At 36.8% G+C, this 23,262-nt stretch overlaps 1 protein-coding gene across 1 annotated transcript in view; it reads right to left on the reverse strand.

Annotated features, from left to right (window-relative positions):
* Positions 1-6,249: 6,249 nt before the first annotated feature.
* LOC133550459 (fibroblast growth factor receptor 4-like) overlaps positions 6,250-23,262 on the reverse strand; it is a 44,646-nt gene continuing 27,633 nt past the window's right edge. Inside the window, exons 12-19 of the mRNA XM_061896442.1 lie at positions 22,850-22,971; positions 21,231-21,341; positions 20,953-21,143; positions 20,060-20,182; positions 14,877-14,947; positions 14,675-14,812; positions 14,502-14,607; positions 6,250-9,779 (exon numbers count right to left, since the gene is read on the reverse strand). Coding sequence (XP_061752426.1) covers positions 9,636-9,779; positions 14,502-14,607; positions 14,675-14,812; positions 14,877-14,947; positions 20,060-20,182; positions 20,953-21,143; positions 21,231-21,341; positions 22,850-22,971 — 1,006 coding nt within the window. The 3' untranslated portion in view covers positions 6,250-9,635. The remainder of the gene's footprint in view (positions 9,780-14,501; positions 14,608-14,674; positions 14,813-14,876; positions 14,948-20,059; positions 20,183-20,952; positions 21,144-21,230; positions 21,342-22,849; positions 22,972-23,262) is intronic.

Raw genomic sequence — 23,262 nt, forward strand, 5'->3', positions numbered from 1 at the left:
CTTTTTTCCTTGTTGTTTTCTAGTTGTTGTCTTGTTGCTTTCTGTTATATTTACTCATTTATTTTTACTGTCCTGCTAATTTCAGTTTTGTATTGTATTTTCCTGTTTTGTTTTTTACTCTTTTGTTGTTGTTTTTTGGTTGTTTTAATCTTTTTTTCTTGTTGTTCACTATATTTTCTCTTTTTTTTCTTGTTTTCTTGTCCATTTGTTGTTGCTTTCTGCCTTTTATTCTTGTTGCTTTCAAATGGTTTTCACTTTTTATTTGTTGTTTTCTAGTTTTTTTCTCGTTGTGTTGTTGCTTTCTGTTATATATATATTTTTTTGGCTTTCCTGATTTTTTTCAGTTTTCTTATTGTATTTTTCCTGTATTTTTCTTGTTACTATTTTTTTGTTTTTTTTGTTGTTTCAACCTTTTTTTCTTGTTGCTTTGTTGTGTTCTGTCTTGTCTTGTTTTTTTTTCTTGTTGCGTTCTGACTTTTTTTCTTGTTGCGTTCTGACTTTTTTTCTTGTTGCTTTCGAATGGTTTTTGCTTTTTTTCTTGTTGTTTTCTAGTTTTTTTCTCGTTGTGTTGTTGCTTTCTATTATATTTTCTTTTTTTTTGGCTTTCCTGATTTTTTCAGTTTTCTTATTGTATTTTTTCTGTTTTTTTCTTGTTACTATTTTTTGTTGTTGTTGTTTCAACCTTTTTTTCTTGTTTCCTGTTGAATGATTTTCCTTTTTTTTGCTTTCCTGCTGTTTTCAGTTTTTTTATTGTATTTTTCCTGTTTTTCTAGTTACTCTTTTGTTGTTGATTTTAGTTGTTTTCTGTTGTTTCAATAATTTTTTCTTGTTGCTTTGCTGTTGTTTTTGTTCTTTTCTTGTTTTTTTGTCGATTTGTTGTGGCGTTCTGTCTTTTTTTGTGTTGCTTTCAAATGTTTTTTGCTTTTTTTCTTGTTTTCTAGTTTTTTTCTCGTTGTGTTGTTGCTTTCTGTTATATTTTCTTTTTTTTTGGCTTTCCTGATTTTTTCAGTCTTCTTGTATTTTTCCAGTTTTTTTCTTGTTACTATTTTGTTTTGTTTTTGCTGTTGTTTTCTGTTGTTTCAACCTTTTTTTCTTGTTGCTTTGTTATTTTCTGTTTTTTCTTGGGTTTTTTCCTTGTGTTTTGATGATTTCTTGTTGCATTCTGACTTTTTTTCTTGTTGCTTTCCAATGGTTTTCATTTTTTTTTTGCTCTCCTGCTGTTTTCAATGTTTTTATTGTATTTTGCCTGTTTTTCTAGTTGTTGTTTTTTGTTGTTTTCTGTTGTTGTAATCTTATTTTGTTGTTATTTGCTGTTGTTTTCGTTTTTTTCTTTTCTATAGTTTTTGCTTTTTTTTTTGTTTTCTTGTTTTTTTCTTGTTCTCTTGTTGCTTTCTGTTATATTTTCTTTCTTTTTTGGGCTTTCCTGCTGTTTTCAGTTTTCTTATAGTATTTTTCCTGTTTTTCTTGTTACTCTTTTGTTGTTGTTGTTTTGTGGTTTTCTGTTGTTTTAATCTTTTTTTCCTAATTGCTTTGTTGTTGTTTTCTGTGATTAGGAGGGTTTTTTTTTTGTTTGTTTGTTTTTAATATAAATTTCTTCTTGCGTTCGGCCTTTTTTTCTTGTTGCTTTCTTTTGGTTTTCGTTTTTTTTTGTTTTTTTCTTATTGTTTTCTTTGAAATCAAGCAGATCCCAGACCAGCCCAGAGTCCTTCATCGTCGTCAACCTCCTGACTGACAAAGATGTATTGTTCATGAGTGATAAAACACACACACACACACAAACACACACGCACGCAGAAATCCATATACAACCACACACATGTGCACGTACAGACCACACAGCACGCACACACACACACACACACACACACACTCTTCAAAAGCAGTGTCTGATTGAGATCGCCACTGCTCTCTCTTCTCCTTTCCTCTTGACCCTTGACCCCCGCCTCATCTCGCTGCGTCTCCTTTTCAGTCTGGCTCTCATGGGCCTCACATGGCACAGTTGCTGCGTCCTCTTACTTGAACGTGATTTACAACCTTATTTTGGAAACGTGGGAAAATAAAGACTGGAGTTGTAAAAAAAGAAAAAAAAAAGAAGAAAAAAAACGTTAAAATCAAAATTATTATTTCATTAAATAGGAGTTACTTCTTGTTAGTCCTTTTCGGACATGTGAAATTGTGCCAATGTAGACATGGCATCATTGTAACTTTATTAAACTTGTTAAACTTTTGTTTACAATAGAAATTTTTAAATTGTATTTAGGATCTAAAAAATGCTCTAAAAAGTACTTTACAAAAAATTGTTAGGTAATTTTTAAATAAGAAAGTTTGAAGAATATATTAACTAATTTTGTTTTCCAAATTAAAATAAAAAAGTGATTTATTTATTTAAAAATGTTGTAATATTGTATGTTTAAATAATGTGTACAACTTTTTATTTTATATTTTTTAAAAGAGCAAAACATAAAATATAGACTGCAATTTTAATTATATTTTAAATTTTAAAAACTGCAGAGAAAAAAAGGGCACATATTAAAGAATGCTATTTTTTAAGATAAAACCCAGTTTCAAAATGTTTATTTTCAAAGGATACTGTTTCCCAAATTAAACAATACTAAACCAGAAATCAATTTATCTAATTGAGGGTGTTATTTATGGAAACATTTTTTAAAAAGACTAAAATGCATTCAGTAGAAATGTTGTTTTAACTGTAAAATTGTTTTACAAACAGCTGAAAAAACATTAAATATCTTTTTTTTGTAACTCTTTTTTGGATCTAAAAACTACTCTCAAAAGTGCATTACAAAAAAATGCTTAAGTATATTTTAAATAAAAAGTTTGAATAATATATGTATTAACTACATTTAAAGATAAAAAAGTATGATGTATGTAAACATTTTGAAATATTATATGTATAAATAATGAGTAAAACAGCAAAACATTAAATATAAATTGCAATTTTAATTATATTTTTAATTTTAAAAAACTGCAAAAAAAAGTACACGTAATAAAGAATGCTATTTTTAAGCTAAAAAATAGTTTTAAAAATGTATTCTTAAAGGATGCTATTTTCCAAATATAAAATTATATAAAAGTACTATTTTTTCTAATCTAAAAGTGTTGAAATACTCTAAGTATGAATAAAAAGATTGCAATTTTAATGATATTTTTAAATTTAAAAAATGCAAAAAAAAGTACAGGATGCTATTTTTAAGATCAAAAGTTGTTGTAAAAACATATTCATTAAAGGCTCCCATTTGCCAAATATTAAAAATACAGCAAACAACATACTGTATTTTGAATAAGAAAATACATTCAAAAACAATGGGAAAAAAAGTTTTTGTTTTGTTTATAATTTTTTTTTAAAAACAACAATAAATACACAAAATAAAGATTTAGATTTTAATTATATATACATATATATGTATATATATATATATATACATACATACATACATACAAACTGCAAAAAAAGTAAAGAATGATATTTTTAAGATCAAAATCAGTTTTAAAAACATTTTCATCAGAAGCTACTATTTGCCTTTTTTTTAAATACAGCAAACACCATACTGTATTTTTAATGAAAGAAAAGAAATTTAAAAAACACAAAAAAAATGTAACATTTTTTTTGGTTTATAATTTCATTTTAAAAACAACAAAAAGTACACAAAATAAAGATTGCAATTTTCATTATTCTTTTGTTTTTTTTAAAAACAACAAAAAAAAGTACAGAATGGTATTTTTACGATCAGAATTTGTTTTAAAAACATTTTCATTAGAAGCTACTATTTGCCCAAAAAATTTTAAATACAGCAAAACACCAAACTGGATTTTGAATAAAAGAAAATAAATTAAAAAACATACCCACATTTTTTTTTACCTTTTTTTGTTTATTATTTCATTTTAAAAACAACAAAAATTACACAAAATAAAGATTGCAATTTTCATTGTACTTTTGTTTTTAAAAAACTGACAAAAAAAAAGCACAGAATTATATTTTTAAGATCAAAATTAGTTATAAAAACATTTTCATTAGAAGATACTATTTGCCAATTTTTTTTTTTTTTAAATACAGCAAACACCATACTGTATTTGGAATAAAAGAAAATAAATTAAAAAACACACAAAAATGTTTTTATTTTTTGGGGGGTTTATAATTTCATTTAAAAAAACAACAAAAATTACATGAAATAAAGATTGCAGTTTTCATTATACTTATATTTTTAAAAAACTGACAAAAAAAAGTACAGAATGATGTTTTTTAAGATCAAAATTAGTTTTAAAAACATTCTCATTAAATGCTACCATTTGCCTTTTTTTAAATACTGCAAACACCATTATGTATTTGGAATAAAAGAAAAGAAATCAAAAAACAACAAAAAAATTTTTGGGGGGGTTTATAATTTTATTTTAAAAACAACAAAAATTACACGAAATGAAGATTGTAATTTTCATTATACTTTTTTTTTTTTTAATAATGACAAAAAAAAGTACAGAATGATATTTTTAAGATCAAAAGTATTTATATAAACATATTCATTTAAGGATACTTTTTGCAAAATCCCAAAAAAATAAAAATACAACATACTGTATTTTGAATAAAGAAAATAAATTAAAAAGTACAAAAAAATGTTTTTAATATATTTTTTGTTTATAATTTTATTTTAAAAACACCAAAACTACACGAAATGAAGATTACAATTTTAATTATATTTTTAATTTTTACAAATCTGCCCAAAAAATTACAGAATGCTATTTTTCGTTAAAGACTTTTTTTTGCCAAAATAAAAAAAAATACAGCAAACACTATACTGTATTTTGAATTAAAAAAATAAATTAAAAAACACACAAAAAAGTTTTGTTTTTTTTTGGTTTATAATTTTATTTTAAAAACAACAAAAATTACACGAAATGAAGATTGCAATTTTCATTATACTTTTTTTTTTTTTAATAATGACAAATAAAAAGTACAGAATGATATTTTTAAGATCAAAAGTATTTATAACATATTCATTAAAGGATACTTTTTGCAAAATAAAAAAAAAATACAACATACTGTATTTTGAATAAAGAAAATAAATTAAAAAGTACCAAAAAAATGTTTTTAATATTTTTTGTTTATAATTTTATTTTAAAAACACCAAAACTACATGAAATAAAGATTACAATTTTAATTATATTTTTAATTTTTAAAAATCTGCCCAAACAATTACAGAATGCTATTTTTCATTAAAGACTCTTTTCTTGCCAATTAAAAAAAATACAGCAAACACTATACTGTATTTTGAAAAAAAAAAAATATATATTAAAAAACACACAAAAAGAGTAAAAATTTTTTTGTTTATGATTTTATTTTAAAAACAACAAAAAATACACAAAATAAAGATAGAAACTTTAATTCTATTTTTAAATTGAAAGAAAAAACTGCAAAAAAAGTATAGAATGCTAAAGGCTACTATTTGCCAAATGTAAAGAAAATACACCATACTGTTTTTTGAATAAAGAAAATCAATTTTAAAAAAGTTAAAAAAAAAAAAAAAGTTTACAAATCATTTAAAAAACAACAAAAAATATACGATATAAAGATTGCAAATTTAATTATATTTTTAATTTTTTTTTTTAACTGCAAAAACAAAGTACAGAATGTTATTTATAAGATTAAAAGTAGTTTTAAAAACATGTTCATTAAAGGATATTATTTACTAAATATAATAATAAAGGAAATAAAAATAAATAAATATACATATATATATATATTTATTTTTTTGTCTATAATTTAATTTGAAAAACCACAAAAAACATGAAATAAAAATGTTTTAAACAATTTTATTAAAAAAAATGTGAAGACGGCAAAAAAAAAAACACTGAAACATTAAAAGACACAAACACATCATCTATTTAAAATTATACTTTATTTCTTATAAAAACAGGAAAATAAGCAAATAAATTAGATATTTCTAGAATAAGTTTTCTCGGAAAGGGGGGGAGGGGGGTGGGGGGACCCTGGAATGATGGAGCATGAAAACCTTAAGAGCTTCGACCCGAACAAACTTCACACAAATGTGTTCAAACTAAAAAAAAAAAAAAGAAAAAACAACTTTTAAACTGTTTTGTTTACGTTTGAGATGTTCCTCTCTCGGGGGAGGGGCTCGGGCGAAGGGGGTGGTGGTGGAGGGGGGGGTGGTCTGCAGCTGCTCTTGGTGGCAAATGTCGAATTAAGACTTTTTTCATTTCAAAGATGGCGTCCTGGGATGTGTGTGTGTGTGTGTGTGTGTGTGTGTGTGTGTGTGTGTGTGTGTGTGTGTGTGTGTTTTATTAACATAATAAGAGCCTCTTCATTTGCACACAAGCGCCAGCGGGCAAACAGACACACCCGTTTTTTTTGTCCCCCCCAAAAAAAGGCCCTCATTGTCCGTCCCGGCTGCGGACCAGGGGCGGGGGGTCGGAGTGGAGGGGGGCGGGGGGGACCCTCAGCGGCACTCGGGGCGGGGTGAAGGGGTGACCGCCTCTCACAAAGGAGACAACCCCGGATCCTCTTGCCGCCCCCCCCCCCCCCCCCTCCCCTGGCTCGTCCTCCATTTGAAATCAATCACACTGCTTTTCACATTCGGCGTCCCCCCACTTGGCCCTCAGCAGTGACAGTGGGCTTGGCGTCCCACCGAGACCCCCCTCCAGCACGTCTCTGACCGGGACTTTGTTGTCAGAAGGAGTGGGGGTCACTCCTCAGTCTCGCGACCTCTGCAGTGGACATTTTCCTGGCTTCGGTCACGTGTGGGGGGGGGGGGGGGGAAAATACAAATCTAATAAAAATGAAAACGCTGATGACATCTATTAAACCAGACAAGAAGAAAGGAATTGAACAGAGAAATAATTACATTCGGCTCAATTAGAGGAGAAACGTCTGGTCTGTACAGTATTTTGTATTTCTAGTGTTTTGTATATTGTACAGCAGTGGTCCCCAACCTTTTTGTATCCGCGGACTGGTCAACGCTTAATAATTTGTCCCACGGCCCTGGGGTGTGGGGGGTGTGGGGTCCTTTTTTTTATCTTTATTTTTTTTAATTCTTTGTCATGAAAAAGGGACGTTTTTGTCATGAAAAAGGGAGGTTTTTGTGGTTGGTACACTAATTGTAAGTGTATATTGTGTTTTTTATGTTGATTTAATAAAATAAAATATATATATATATTTTTTTTTTATAAAAAATTCTTCTGCGGCCCGGTGGTTGGGGACCACTGTTGTACAGGATTGCTTATTATTTTTTATTGGATAGTAGTCTGTTTACCCCAATTGTTAGGGCGTTATAGCTCGGTTGGTAGAGCGGCCGTGCCAGCAACATGAGGGTTGCAGGTTCGATTCCCGCTTCCACCATCCTAGTCACTACCGTTGTGTCTTAGAGCAAGACCCTTTACCCACCTGCTCCCAGTGCCACCCACACTGGTTTAAATGTAAAAATTAGATATTGGGCTTTACTATGTAAAGTGCTTTGAGTCACTAGAGAAAAAACGCTATATAAATATAATTCACTTCACAATTGTTAGTTTTTTGTCTTTATTACCTTTTGTGTTATTTATTTCACCCCATATTTGTTCCCACTACCACACCTTAAATTGGAGTCTTTAATCTCGTTATATGCAAATATGACAATAAAGTCCATTCTATTCTACTGTATAGTCTCCAGCACGCTCTGGCGAAAGATTGTACGCCACCTCTTTTTATTTGGACTTTCCCTGTTTACAATCCTTTAGAAACAGCTGTTGTTATGTAAACAGGGAAAGGCCAAATAAAAAGAGGTGGCGTACAATCTTCCGCCAGAGCGTGCTGGAGAGTGGACAAGAGTACAGCCCAGACGTTTCTCCTCAAATTGAGCCAAATTTAATTCCGTCTCTCTTTAATTCCTTGCTTCTTGTCTCGTTTAATAGATCAATGTTTGGACCTGAAAGTCACAATATTGATTGATTGATTGAGACTTTTATTAGTAGATTGCACAGTTCAGTACATATTCTGTACAATTAACCCAGACGTGTCTCCTCAAATTGAGCCAAATTTAATTCTGTTTCTCTTAAATTCCTTGCTTCCTGTCTCGTTTAATAGATAAATGTTTGGACCTGAAAGTCACGATATTGATTGATTGAGACTTTTATTAGTAGATTTCACAGTTCAGTACATATTCTGTACAATTAACCCAGACGTTTCTCCTCAAATTGAGTCAAATTTATTTCTGTTTCTCTTTAATTCCTTGCTTCCTGTCTCGTTTAATAGATAAATGTTTGGACCTGAAAGTCACGATATTGATTGATTGAGACTTTTATTAGTAGATTGCACAGCTCAGTACATATTCTGTACAATTAACCCAGACGTTTCTCCTCAAATTGAGCCAAATTTAATTCTGTCTCTCTTTAATTCCTTGCTTTCTGTCTCGTTTAATAGATAAATGTTTGGACCTGAAAGTCACGATATTGATTGATTGAGACTTTTATTAGTAGATTGCACAGTTCAGTACATATTCTGTACAATTAACCCAGACGTGTCTCCTCAAATTGAGCCAAATTTAATTCTGTTTCTCTTTAATTCCTTGCTTCTTGTCTCGTTTAATAGATAATTGTTTGGACCTGAAAGTCCCGATATTGATTGATTGAGACTTTTATTAGTAGATTGCACAGTTCAGTACATATTCTGTGCAATTAACCCAGACGTGTCTCCTCAAATTGAGCCAAATTTAATTCTGTTTCTCTTTAATTCCTTGCTTCTTGTCTCATTTAATAGATAAATGTTTGGACCTGAAAGTCACGATATTGATTGATTGAGACTTTTATTAGTAGATAGCACAGTTCAGTACATATTCTGTACAATTAACCCAGACGTTTCTCCTCAAATTGAGCCAAATTTAATTCTGTTTCTCTTTAATTCCTTGCTTTTTGTCTTGTTTAATAGATGTTATCAGTGTTTGAACCTGAAAGTCCCGATATTGATTGATTGATTGAATTTTTTATTAGTAGATTGCACAGTTCAGTACATATTCCGTACAATTGACCACTAAATGGTAACACCCGAATAAGTTTTTCAACTTGTTTAAGTCGGGGTCCACGTTAATCAATTCATAAACCTGCACCGTCCTTTACAGTGTGGACGTTTTTAATCGGTATTTGATGTTTTTTTTCCTACGCGTAACAGAAGCCAGGAAAATGTCCACTGCAGAGATCACGGGATTCCTTGCTTTTTGTCTCGTTTAATAGAAGTCATCAGTGTTTGAACCTGACAGGGACCTTATAAGAAATGTTGTGGTTTCGGTCCCGAACTTTTCACACATTTTTTTTTTTCGCAGCATAGAAAATAATTTATGTGTTTTAGCGCCGGTAATATTCTAATATATAACAACAGGAAATGACAACAGAAAAGTCCTTCTGAGTTCCTGAGTTTTTTTTTTCTTTTTAAATAAGCGAGACAAAAGTAAAATAATCTTATAATATAGAGATATTTAGCATGAGCAACCTAGCAAAATAAATCCTTTTTTTTTTTTTTTCCCAGGGTTGGCGAAGACGTCCTTGGTTTTGGTCCTGGTCCTGTCGGCGTCCTCTCCAGGTTTGAGAAGGTTTTTTTTTTTTCTTTAAAAAAAAAAAAGACGACAACTTTTGTCCGTCTAGGTTTCCTGGTAGTCCAGCAGGCGTGGCTCGCCGGACATGGCGTCGTGGGTGAAGACCGAGTCGTTGTCCGAGGAGCAGGAGCCGGACGTGTCCTCGCAGGACGGCGAGTACTGCTCGAAGGGCGTGGACAGATCCAAGTACTGCGGGGTGGGAGGACACGAGAATGGCGGCTTTAAGGACATGCTCGCATGCTGACTTTGTGGTTAAGAACCAAAACATGAGTTAGCATACATTGCTAACACCATGCTAACTCGTGGTTATTTTCATTTACCTTGAGTTAGCATTCATTGCTAACAGCATGCTAACTCAAGGTTATTTTCATTTACGTTGAGTTAGCATACATAGCTAACAGCATGCTAACTCATGGTTATTTTCATTTACCATAAGTTAGCATGCATTGCTAACAGCATGCTAACTCATGGTTATTTTCTGTTTACCATGCGTTAGCATGCATTGCTAATAGCATGCTAACTCATGGTTATTTTCATTTACCTTGAGTTAGCATTCATTGCTAACAGCATGCTAACTCATGGTTATTTTCATTTACCATAAGTTAGCATGCATTGCTAATAGCATGCTAACTCATGGTTATTTTCATTTACATTGAGTTAGCATTCATTGCTAAGAGCATGCTAACTCATGGTTATTTTCATTTACCTTGAGTTAGCATTCATTGCTAACAGCATACTAACTCAAGGTTATTTTTGTTTACCTTGAGTTAGCATACATTACTAACAGCACGCTAACTCATGGTTATTTTTGTTTACCATGCATTAGCATGCACTGCTAACAGAATGCTAACTCATGGTTATTTTCATTTACCTTGAGTTAGCATTCATTGCTAACACCATGCTAACTCATGGTTATTTTCATTTACCTTGAGTTAGCATTCATTGCTAACAGCATGCTAACTCAAGGTTATTTTCGTTTACCTTGAGTTAGTATACATTACTAACAGCATGCTAACTCATGATTATTTTTGTTTACCATGCATTAGCATGCACTGCTAACAGAATGCTAACTCGTGCTTATTTTCATTTACCATGAGTTAGCATGCTAACTCATGGTTATTTTCATTTACCTTGAGTTAGCATTAATTGGTAACAGCATGCTAACTCATGGTTATTTTCATTTACCTTGAGTTAGCATTCATTGCTAACAGCATGCTAACTCAAGGTTATTTTCGTTTACCTTGAGTTAGCATACATTACTAACAGCATGCTAACTCATGGTTATTTTTGTTTACCATGCATTAGCATGCACTGCTAACAGCATGCTAACTCAAGGTTATTTTCGTTTACCTTGAGTTGGCATACATTACTAACAGCATGCTAACTCATGGTTATTTTCGTTTACCATGCATTAGCATGCACTGCTAACAGAATGCTAACTCATGGTTATTTTAATTTACCATGAGTTAGCATGCATTGCTAACAGCATGCTAACTCATGGTTATTTTTCGTTTGCCATGCATTAGCATGCATTGCTAATGGCATGCTAACTCATGGTTATTTTAATATACCATAAGTTAGCATGCATTGCTAACAGCATGCTAACTCAGGGTTATTTTTACTTACTTTGAGTTAGTATTCATTGCTAACAGCATGCTAACTCATGGTTATTTTCGTTTACCATGAGCTAACTTGAGGTTATTTTCGTTTACCTTAGTTAGCATACATTGCTAACAGTATGCTAACTCATGGTTATTTTCATTTACCATGAGTTAGCATACATTGCTAAAAGTATGTTAACTCATGATTATTTTTGTTTTCCATGAGTTAGTAACAGTATTTTAACTCATGGTTATTTTCGTTTAGCTTAGCACCGCTATAGCCAGCAGACACGACTCTTAAAATTTGAAATTCAACCGAAAAAAATTAAGAGAAAAACTAGCTAATTCGAATCTTTTTGAAAAAAATGTAAAAATAATTTATGGAACATCATAAGTAATTTTTGCTGCAATAAAGCTTAGCTAACTTAGGTTTACTTTCCTCGTTTGTCCATTTGCATATGCTTATTAGGCAGCAGGAGGATTGTTATTGTGTTCAATTTAGCGCTTAGCTAATACGCTGACCCCATTCTTCCATGCGCACGTGTTAGCAAAGATGAATCTTAGCGCAGCTTATCTTAGCCCAGGGGTCACCAACGCGGTGCCCGTAAGGACCAGATGAGTCGCCCGCTGGCCTGTTCTAAAAATAGCTCAAATAGCAGCACTTACCAGTGAGCTGCCTCTATTTTTTAAATTGTATTTATTTACTAGCAAGCTGGTCTCGCTTTGCTCCACATTTTTAATTCTAAGAGAGACAAAACTCAAATAGAATTTGAAAATTCAAGAAAATATTTTAAAGACTTGGTCTTCACTTGTTTAAATAATTGTTTTTGGGTTTTTTTTACTTTGCTTCTTATAACTTTCAGAAAGACCATTTTTGAGAAAAAATACAACCTTAAAAATAATTTTAGGATTTTTAAACACATATACCTTTTTACCTTTTAAATCTTTCCTGACAATTTAAATCAATGTTCAAGTAATTTTAAAATTTTTTTATTATAAAGAATAATAAATACATTTTCATTAAATTCTTCATTTTAGCTTCTGTTTTTTTCGAAGAAGAATATTTGTGAAATATTTCTTCAAACTTATTATGATTAAAATTCAAAAAAATTATTCTGGCAAATTTATAAAATCTTTAGAATCAAATCTAAATCTTATTTCAAAGTCTTTTGAATTTCTTTTAAAATTTTTGTTCTGGAAAATCTAGAAGAAATAATGATTTGTCTTGGTTAGAAATATAGCTTGGTCCAATTTGTTATATATTCTAACAAAGTGCAGATTGGATTTGAACCTATTTAAAACATGTCATCAAAAATCTAAAATTAATCTTAATCAGGAAAAATGACTAATGATGTTCCATAAAATATTTTTTTCAAAAAGATCCGAATGAGCTAGTTTTTCTATTCATTTTTTTCCGTTGAATTTTGAATTTTAAAGAGTCGAAATTGAAGATTAACTATGTTTCAACATTTTACTTTAATTTTTTTTCGTGTTTTCTCCTCTTTTAAACCGTTCAATAAAGTGTTTTTTTCATCATTTATTCTCTACAAAAAACCTTCCGTAAAAGGAAAAAAAATGTACGACGGAATGACGGACAGAAATACCCTTTATATATATATATATATAGGTTTATTTATTAAAGGTAAATTGAGCAAATTGGCTATTTCTGGCAATTTATTTAAGTGTGTATCAAACTGGTAGCCCTTTGCATTAATCAGTACCCAAGAAGTAGCTCTTGGTTTCAGTAACTACAGTTGGTGGCTACATCTGTAAGTGCAAGTTAAAACTCTACTATACACAGCAAAAGCCATTTATCAACAACACCCAGGAACGCCGCCGGCTTCGCTGGGCCCGAGCTCAGCTAAGACGGACTGATGCAAAGTGGAAAACTGTTCTGTGGTCTGACGAGTCCACATTTCAAATTATATTTGGAAACTGTGGACATGGTGTCCTATGGAACAAAGAGGAAAAGAACCATCCAGATTGTTATAGGCGCAAAGTTGAAAAGCCAGCATCTGTGATGGTATGGGGGTGTATTAGTGCCCAAGGCATGGGTAACTTACACATCTGTGAAGGCACCATTAATGCTGAAAAGGTCCATACAGGTTTTGGAGCAACATGGCGTAGTGGGTAGAGCGGCTATGCCAGAAACCCGAGGGTTGCAGGTTCGCTTCCCACCTATTGACATCCAAATTGCTGCCGTTGTGTCCTTGGGCAGGACATTTCACCCTTGCCCCCGGTGCCGCTCAGTCGATATTGAAGCGACCGGAATGAGAATCAGCACCTCCAAGTCCGAGTCCATGATTCTCGCCCGGAAAAGGGTGGAGTGCCATCTCCGGGTTGGGGAGGAGACCCTGCCCCAAGTGGAGGAGTTCAAGTACCTAGGAGTCTTGTTCACGAGTGAGGGAAGAGTGGATCGTGAGATCGACAGGCGGATCGGTGCGGCGTCTTCAGTAATGCGGACGTTGTATCGATCCGTTGTGGTGAAGAAGGAGCTGAGCCGGAAGGCAAAGCTCTCAATTTACCGGTCGATCTACGTTCCCATCCTCACCTATGGTCATGAGCTTTGGGTCATGACCGAAAGGATAAGATCACGGGTACAAGCGGCCGAAATGAGTTTCCTCCGCCGTGTGGCGGGTCTCTCCCTTAGAGATAGGGTGAGAAGCTCTGCCATCCGGGAGGAACTCAAAGTAAAGCCGCTGCTCCTTCACATCGAGAGGAGCCAGGTGAGGTGGTTCGGGCATCTGGTCAGGATGCCACCTGAACGCCTCCCTAGGGATGTGTTTAGGGTACGTCCAACCGGTAGGAGGCCACGGGGAAGACCCAGGACACGTTGGGAAGACTACGCCTCGGGATCCCCCGGGAAGAGCTAGACGAGAGAGGGAAGTCTGGGCTTCCCTGCTTAGGCTGCTGCCCCCGCGACCCGACCTCGGATAAGCGGAAGATGATGGATGGATGGATGGATATTGAAGATAAACTGTTTCAAAATTTAGTTTTAATTTTTTTTGTGTTTTCTCCTCTTTTGAACCGTTCAATTAAGTGTTTTTTCATCAATTATTCTCTACAAAAAAAACTTCCGTAAAAGGAAAAAAAAAGTACGACGGAATGACAGACAGAAATACCCCTTTTATATATATATATATATAGATTTATTTATTAAAGGTAAATTGAGCAAATTGGCTATTTCTGGCAATTTATTTAAGTGTGTATCAAACTGGTAGCCCTTCGCATTAATCAGTACCCAAGAAGTAGCTCTTGCTTTCAAAAAGGTCGGTGACCCCCGAATTAGCCGTTTGCATGTCGCGCTTACCTCGTCCGAGACGGACAGCAGCACTTTGTCCAGTTCCTCCACCAGCTGTTTGAAGGTGGGCCTCTGGGTGGGAACAGCGTGCCAGCACTCGCGCATCATCATGTAGCTTTGGCGGACAAAACGACAATTAACGACCTCGGACGCCGCGACTGAGACGGCGATCTCGTGCTCACAGTTCATGCGTGCAGTTGGAGGGTTTGTCCATGCGGTGTCCTTCCTTCAGCAGCTTGAAGAGCTCCTCCACGGGGATGCCGGGGTAGGGGGACCCGCCCAGCGTGAAGATCTCCCACATGAGGACGCCAAACGACCACCTGAGAGGGAGGAAGTCCAGGTTAGCTCGGTGGCGGACGGGTCGGAGGCGGCGTTTGCGCTTACACGTCGCTCTGGTGCGTGTAGACTCGGTCAAACAAGGCCTCGGGCGCCATCCACTTGACGGGCAACCGTCCCTGCGGGGGGGGGGGGGAGACACGGTTAGAGACACGCCCCTCTGGTCGCACACGTTTAAAGGGGAACATTGTCACAATTTCAGAAGGGTTAAAACCAATAAAAATCAGTTCCCAGCGGCTTGTTTTATTTTCCGAAGTTTTTTCAAAATTTTACTCATCATGGAATATCCCGAAAAAAGGCTTTAAAGTGCCTGATTTTCGCTATCTGTAAATCCACCCGTTCATTTTCCTGTGACGTCATCTAATGATGCCAATACAAACAAACATGGCGGTTAGCACAGCAAGATATAGCGACATTAGCTCGGATTCAGACTCGGATTTCAGCGGCTTAAGCGATTCGACAGATTACGCATGTATTGAGACGGATGGTTGGAGTGTGGAAGCAGATAGCGAAAACGAAATTGAAGAAGCCTTCTAACCAACGATTGCATCTTTTGACCACTGGAGCAACTTAAATCCGTCGATTGGTAAGTGTTTGTTTGGCATTAAATGTGGGTGGGGGGAAAGGCTGGATGCAAATATAGCTACAAATGTACATACAGCTAGCCTAAATAGCATGTTAGCATCAATTAGCTTGCAGTCATGCCGTGACCAAATATGTCTGATTAGCACATAAGTCAATAACATCAACAAAACTCACCTTTGTGATTTTGTTGACTTTATCGTTGGGAATGCATCTGCTTTGAGTGTCGCAGGATATCCACACATCTCTGTCGTAGCATCGCTATCGTCGGTAAAATGTGCAGAACAAACGAGGGACTTTCGCATCTTTTGACACTGGTGCAACTTAAATACGTCGATTGGTATGCGTTTGTTTGGCATTAAATATGGGTGGAGGGAAAGGCTGGATGCAAATATAGCTACAAATGTACATACAGCTAGCCTAAATAGCATGTTAGCAGCGATTAGCTTGCAGTCATGCCGTGACCAAATATGTCTGATTAGCACATAAGCCAATAACATCAACAAAACTCACCTTTGTGATTTTGTTGACTTTATCGTTGGGAATGCATCTGCTTTGAGTGTCGCAGGATATCCACACATCTCTGTCGTAGCATCGATATCGTCGGTAAAATGTGCAGAACAAACGAGGGACTTTCGCATCTTTTGACACTGGTGCAACTTAAATACGTCGATTGGTATGCGTTTGTTTGGCATTAAATATGGGTGGAGGGGAAGGCTGGATGCAAATATAGCTACAAATGTACATACAGCTAGTCTAAATAGCACGTTAGCATCGATTAGCTTGCAGTCATGCCGTGACCAAATATGTCTGATTAGCACGTAAATCAATAACATCAACAAAACTCACCTTTGTGATTTCGTTGACTTTATCGTTGGAAATGCATCTGCTTTGAGTGTCGCAGGGTATCCACACATCTCTATCGTAGCATCGCTATCGTCGGTAAAATGTGCAGAACAAACGAGCGACTTTCGCATCTTTTGACACTGGTGCAACGTGAATCTGTCGATTGGTATGTGTTTGTTTGGCATTAAATGTGGGTGGAGGGAAAGGCTGGATGCAAATATAGCTACAAATGTACATACAGCTAGCCTAAATAGCATGTTAGCATCAATTAGCTTGCAGTCATGCCGTGACCAAATATGTCTGATTAGCACATAAGTCAATAACATCAACAAAACTCACCTTTGTGATTTTGTTGACTTTATCGTTGGGAATGCATCTGCTTTGAGTGTCGCAGGATATCCACACATCTCTGTCGTAGCATCGCTATCGTTGGTAAAATATGCAGAACAAACGAGGGACTTTCGCATCTTTTGACACTGGTGCAACTTGAATCCGTCGATTGGTAAGTGTTTGTTTGGCATTAAATGTGGGTGGAGGGAAAGGCTGGATGCAAATATAGCTACAAATGAGGCATAACTATGCGATATGTACATACAGCTAGCCCAAATAGCATGTTAGCATCGATTAGCATGCCGTGCTAATCGATGCACACTCCACGTAAGTCAACTTGAATACGTCACTGATCGTGTTGTTACACCCTCCGACAACACCCCGACGAGGCATGATGTCTCCAAGGTACGGAAAACAGTCGCAAAAACGGAAAATAACAGAGCTGATTTGACTTGTGTGTGTGTAATGTGTTTGAGAAAATGGCGGATTGATTCCCGATGTAACGTCACGGATGAAAGGTCATCGCTCCGACAGCGAAGAATTGAAAGGCGTTTAAATCGCCAAATTCACCCTTTTAGAGTTCGGAAATCGGTTAAAAAAACATATGGTCTTTTTTTCTGCACCATCAAGGTATATATTGACGCTTACTTAGTTCTGGTGATAATGTTCCCCTTTAAAGGACCCACTCCTGACCAAAGTCTGGCTGGCATAGTCCTTCCCTCGGCCGCGCTCCGAGTCTCAAACCCTGTTTCCATATGAGTTGGGAAATTGTGTTACATGTAAATATAAACGGAATACAATGATTTGCGAATCATTTTCAAGCCATATTCAGTTGAATATGCTACAAAGACAACATATTTGATGTTCAAACTGATAAACATTTTTTTTGTTGTTGCAAATAATCATTAACTTTAGAATTTGATGGCAGCAACACGTGACAAAGAAGTTGGGAAAGGTGGCGATAAATACTGATAAAGTTGAGGAATGCTCATCAAACACTTATTTGGAACATCCCACGGGTGTGCAGGCTAATTGGGAACAGGTGGGTGACATGATTGGGTATAAAAGCAGCTTCCGTGAAATGCTAAGTCATTCACAAACAAGGATGGGGCGAGGGTCACCACTTTGTAAGCAAATCGTCGAACAGTTTTAGAACAACATTTCTCAACGAGCTATTACAAGGAATTTAGGGATATTACCATCTACGGTCCGTAAAATCATCAAAAGAATCTGGAGAAATCACTGCACGTAAGCAATGATATAACGGACCTTTGATCCCTCAGGCGGTACTGCATCAAAAAACGACATCAGTGTGTAAATGATATCACCACATGGGCTTAGGAACACTTCATAAAACCACTGTCAGTAACTACAGTTGGTCGTTACATCTGTAAGTGCAGGTTAAAACTCTACTATGCAAAGCCAAAGCCATTTACCAACAACACCCAGGAACGCTGGGCCCAAGCTCATCTAAGATGGACTGATGAAAAGTGGAAAACTGTTCTGTGGTCTGACGAGTCCACATTTCAAATTATATTTGGAAACTGTGGACATGGTATCCTACGGAACAAAGAGTAAAAGAACCATCCAGATTGTTATAGGCGCAAAGTTCAAAAGCCAGCATCTGTGATGGTATGGGGGTGTATTAGTGCCCAAGGCATGGGTAACTTACACATCTATCAAGGCCCCATTAATGCTGTATGGTCTACACAGGTTTTGGAGCAACATGGCGTAGTGGGTAGAGCGGCTATGCCAGAAACCTGAGGGTTGCAGGTTCGCTTCCCACCTATTGACATCCAAATCGCTGCCGTTGTGTCCTTGGGTAGGACATTTCACCCTTGCCCCCGGTGCCGCTCACACCGGTGAATGAATGATGACTGAATGATTGGTGGTGGTGGTAGGGGCCGTAGGCGCAAACTGGCAGCCACGCTTCCGTCAGTCTACCCTAGAGCAGCTGTTGCTACAGATGTAGCTTACCACCACCAGGTGTGAATGAATGATGGGTTCCCACTTCTCTGTGAGCGCTTTCAGTATCTAACAATAGAAAAGCGCGATATAAATCTAATCCATTATAATTATTATTACATATGTTATCATCCGGCTTCACGGTGGCAGAGGGGTTAGTGCGTCTGCCTCACAATACGAAGTTCCTGCAGTCCTGGGTTCAAATCCGGGCTCGGGATCTTTCTGTGTGGAGTTTGCATGTTCTCCCCGTGAATGCGTGGGTTCCCTCCGGGTACTCCGGCTTCCTCCCACTTCCAAAGACATGCACCTGGGGATAGGTTGATTGGCAACACTAAATTGGCCCTAGTGTGTGAATGTGAGTGTGAATGTTGTCTGTCTATCTGTGTTGGCCCTGCGATGAGGTGGCGACTTGTCCAGGGTGTACCCCGCCTTCCGCCCGATTGTAGCTGAGATAGGGGCCAGCGCCCCTCCGCGACCACAAAAAAGGGAATAAGCGGTAGTAAATGGATGTTATCATCCAAGCAAAGTTATCATGGACGCCCCTGCTTATTTCAGCAAAACAACGCCAAGCCACGTGTTACAACAGCGTGACATCGTAGTAAAAGAGTGCGGGTACTTTCCTGGCCCGCCTGCAGTCCAGACCTGTCTCCCGTCGAAAATGTGTGGCGCATTATGAAGTGTAAAATACGACAGCGGAGACCCCAGACTGTTGAACAACTAAAGCTCTACATAAAACAAGAATGGGAAAGAATTCCACTTTCAAAGCTTCAACAATTTGTTTCCATCCATCCATCCATTTTCCTACCGCTTATTCCCTTTTTTTTGGGGTCGCGAGGGGCGCTGGCGCCTATCTCAGCTACAATCGGGCGGAAGGCGGGGTACACCCTGGACAAGTCGCCACCTCATCGCAGGGCCAACACAGATAGACAGACAAAATTCACACACTAGGGCCAATTTAGTGTTGCCAATCAACCTATCCCCAGGTGCATGTCTTTGGAAGTGGGAGGAAGCCGGAGTACCCGGAGGGAACCCACGCATTCATGGGGAGAACATGCAAACTCCACACAGAAAGATCCCGAGCCTGGATTTGAACCCAGAATTGCAGGAACTTCGTATTGTGAGGCAGACGCACCGTGAAGCCCCAATTAGTTTCCTCAGTTCCCAAACGTTTATTGAGTGTTGTTTAAATAAAAGGTGATGTAACACAGTGGTGAACATGCCCTTTCCCAACTACTTTGGCACGTGTTGCAGCCATGAAATTCTAAGTTAAATATTATTTACAAAAAAAAAAATAAAGTTTATGAGTTTGAACATCAAATATCTTGTCTTTGTAGTGCATTCAACTGAATATGGGTTGAAAAGGATTTGGAAATCATTGTATTCCGTTTATATTTACATCTAACACAATTTCCCAACTCATATGGAAACGGGGTTTGTATTTACGTCTCATTAAGTCCCCCGCCAATCAAGAGCTGAACATGTGACGAAGGCATTTAAAGCGTGCTCACGTTGGTGGTTTTCTTGTAGTAGTCGATCTGGTGGACGCCTCTGGCCAGACCGAAATCGGCGATCTTCATGACGTTGTCCTCGGTCACCAGAACGTTCCTGGCTGCCAGATCTCTGTGGATGCACTGCAAACAAAGGACAAGGGACGTTGAAGTTCTTTATTCCCGTAGCTGAAGCTAAACGTCCGTGGTCTAAATATAGAAAGGTTGGAAGGGAATGTTTTAGGGTCTGTTTACCCGGACTGAATGACTGTCATTAAAGCTCATTTTGGTTTGGTTCGAAATAGACTTTGGGCTGAACGGACCGAGCGTTTGGTTTTTGCGGGTCTTTCCCCCCATAATGGAGGGTTAGAGCGAGGACGCCTCGCAGCCAGAAACCTGATGCCTTCACCCAGACGGCCGCTCCGCTGTCTGTTTGCTAACAGATTTACGGTGGCGCTAAAAGGGGACAAAGCCTGCGAGACGGCAAGGGACGGACAGATGGATGGAGGAGAGTAAACAGGACTTGGAGCTGGACTGTCTGAGACGCCGGCTGCCAGACAAAGAAGAGTGTTGATAAGTGAGAGCAGAGAGCACACTGGGAAAAGGGGAAGAAAAGAAAAAGAGGTCGCAAAGAGACCCATCTGGACTATATGTGCTCGTAAAACCAAATTGAATTCCATGAAAACCAGAACTATGTTGATATTGACCTCTTCACATGCATTCATACATTTGATCATATTCACTTTGCCGGTTCCAACACCGCAGTTACTCGGCTTCATCACATCCAAGAACTGGAAAATTTGTCTCCGGTCCAGATAAACCAACACGGAATATGATCGTTTTACCTGAGAAACCGAGGAAGTGCTCGATATATTTCAAGTCATCCTTTACTGAAGTCGAGAGGCTGAACGTACCCGTTTGGAGGCCAGGTACTCCATTCCTCGAGCCACCTGGTAGGCGCAGGACAACAGGTCCTTGAAGGTGAGCTGCTCCTCGGGCACTTTGGTCACATCGAAAGTGTAGTCCATGCCGGGAGGCCGCCGCGCCCTCAGGTACTCCCTCAGACTGCCTTTGGAGGCGTACTCCACCAGTACGTACAGAGGCCCTGGTTTTGAGTCGGGTTAGTTCATTGTTTCAACCAGCGATTCTTGGAACTTTCCGACTCGATGCGAGAAGCCTGTGTCTAACTTACCGTCCTGAGTGCAGACTCCCAGCAGGTTGATTATGTTCTTGTGTTTGTCCATCACCTTCATCAGCTCCATCTCCGAGATCAGGTCCGCAAGATCTTTGTCTGTAGCGTCGTCTACAGCAAAAAATAAGGATTGGTTAGTACAGGGGTCACCAACCTTTTTGAAACCAAGAGCTACTTCTTGGGTACTGATTAATGCGAAGGGTTACCAGTTTGATACACACTTAAATAAGTTGCCAGAAATAACCAATTTGCTCAATTTACCTTTAATAAATAAATCTATATATATATATATATAAAAAATGGGTATTTCTGTCTGTCATTCCGTCGTACATTTTTTTTTTCCTTTTACGGAAGGTTTTTTGTAGAGAAGAAATGATGAAAAAAACACTTAATTGAACGGTTTAAAAGGGAAGAAAACACGAAAAAAAATGAAATCAAAATTTTGAAACATAGTTTATCTTCAATTTTGACTCTTTAAAATTCAAAATTCAACCGAAAAAAATGAATGGAAAAACTAGCTAATTTGAATCTTTTAAAAAGAAAAAAAAAAAAAAGAATTTATGGAACATCATTAGTAATTTTTCCTGATTAAGATTAATTTTACCATTATGATGACATGTTTTAAATAGGTTAAAATCCAATCTGCACTTTTTTTTTTTTTAGAATATATAACAAATTGGACCAAGCTATATTTCTAACAAAGACAAATCATTATGTCTTCTAGTTTTTCCAAAACAAAAATTTAAAAATAAATTCAAAAGACTTAAATTTGATTCTAAAGGTTTTTCTGCATTTGCCAGAATAATTTTTTTGAATTTTAATCATAATAAGTTTGAAGAAATATTTCACAAATATTCTTCGTCGAAAAAACTGAAGCTAAAATGAAGAATTAAATTAAAATGTATTTATTATTCTTTACAATGGGGGCGGTATAGCTCGGTTGGTAGAGTGGCCGTGCCAGCAACTTGAGGGTCGCAGGTTCGATTCCCGCTTCCACCATCCTAGTCACTGCCGTTGTGTCCTTGGGCAAGACACTTTACCCACCTGCTCCCAGTGCCACCCACACTGGTTTAAATGTAACTTAGATATTGGGTTTCACTATGTAAAGCGCTTTGAGTCACTAGAGAAAAGCGCTATATAAATATAATTCACTTAACTTCACAATTATAAAAAAAATAAAAATACTTGAACATTGATTTTAATTGTCAGGAAAGAAGAGGAAGGAATTTAAAAGGTATGTGTTTAAAAATCCTAAAATCACTTTTAAGGTTGTATTTTTTCTCTAAAATTGTCCTTCTGAAAGTCATAAGAAGCAAAGTAAAAAAATAAATGAATTTATTTAAACAAGTGTAGCCCAAGTCTTTAAAATATTTTCTTGGATTTTCAAATTCTATTTGAGTTTTGTCTCTCTTAGAATTAAAAATGTCGAGCAAAGCGACACCAGCTTGCTAGTAAATAAATACAATTTAGAAAATAGAGGCAGCTCACTGGTAAGTGCTGCTATTTGAGCTATTTTTAGAACAGGCCAGCGGGCGACTCATCTGGTCCTTACGGGCACCGCGTTGGTGACCCCTGGATTAGCATCTTAAAGGTTGTGTTTCAAGTCGCATAATTCTTACCTTTGAGCATCTTGACCGCCACGGTGGTGGCTTGGTCTGAAGAGTCCTTGTTGATGCCGTAGGCCTCGGCTCTAACCACTTGGCCGAAGCAGCCTTCGCCCAGAGGCTTCCCCAGAGTTAGGCTGGTGAAAGTACGGGCAGTCGGTTAAAAATAAATACGCAGCCATAATTTGGGGCTCTGATTTCGTCAAACATAGGTTTCTTTTTAGGTTCCCGCATGACTAGAGTGATACAGTTTTATGTTTCAACCCTGGGAACTAAACAGAAGCTTAAAAGAACCCGGCCTGTTATTGAGGATTATCTATTACAGGGGTGTCCAAAATGCGGCCTGGGGGACATTTGCGGCCCGCGGGTTATTTTTTAACGGCCCCACGGCACAATTTAAGAATAGAATTGAAAAAAATTCAAAACAT

This window comes from Nerophis ophidion, linkage group LG04 (assembly GCF_033978795.1).
Source record: "Nerophis ophidion isolate RoL-2023_Sa linkage group LG04, RoL_Noph_v1.0, whole genome shotgun sequence".
Lineage (NCBI taxonomy): Eukaryota > Metazoa > Chordata > Actinopteri > Syngnathiformes > Syngnathidae > Nerophis > Nerophis ophidion.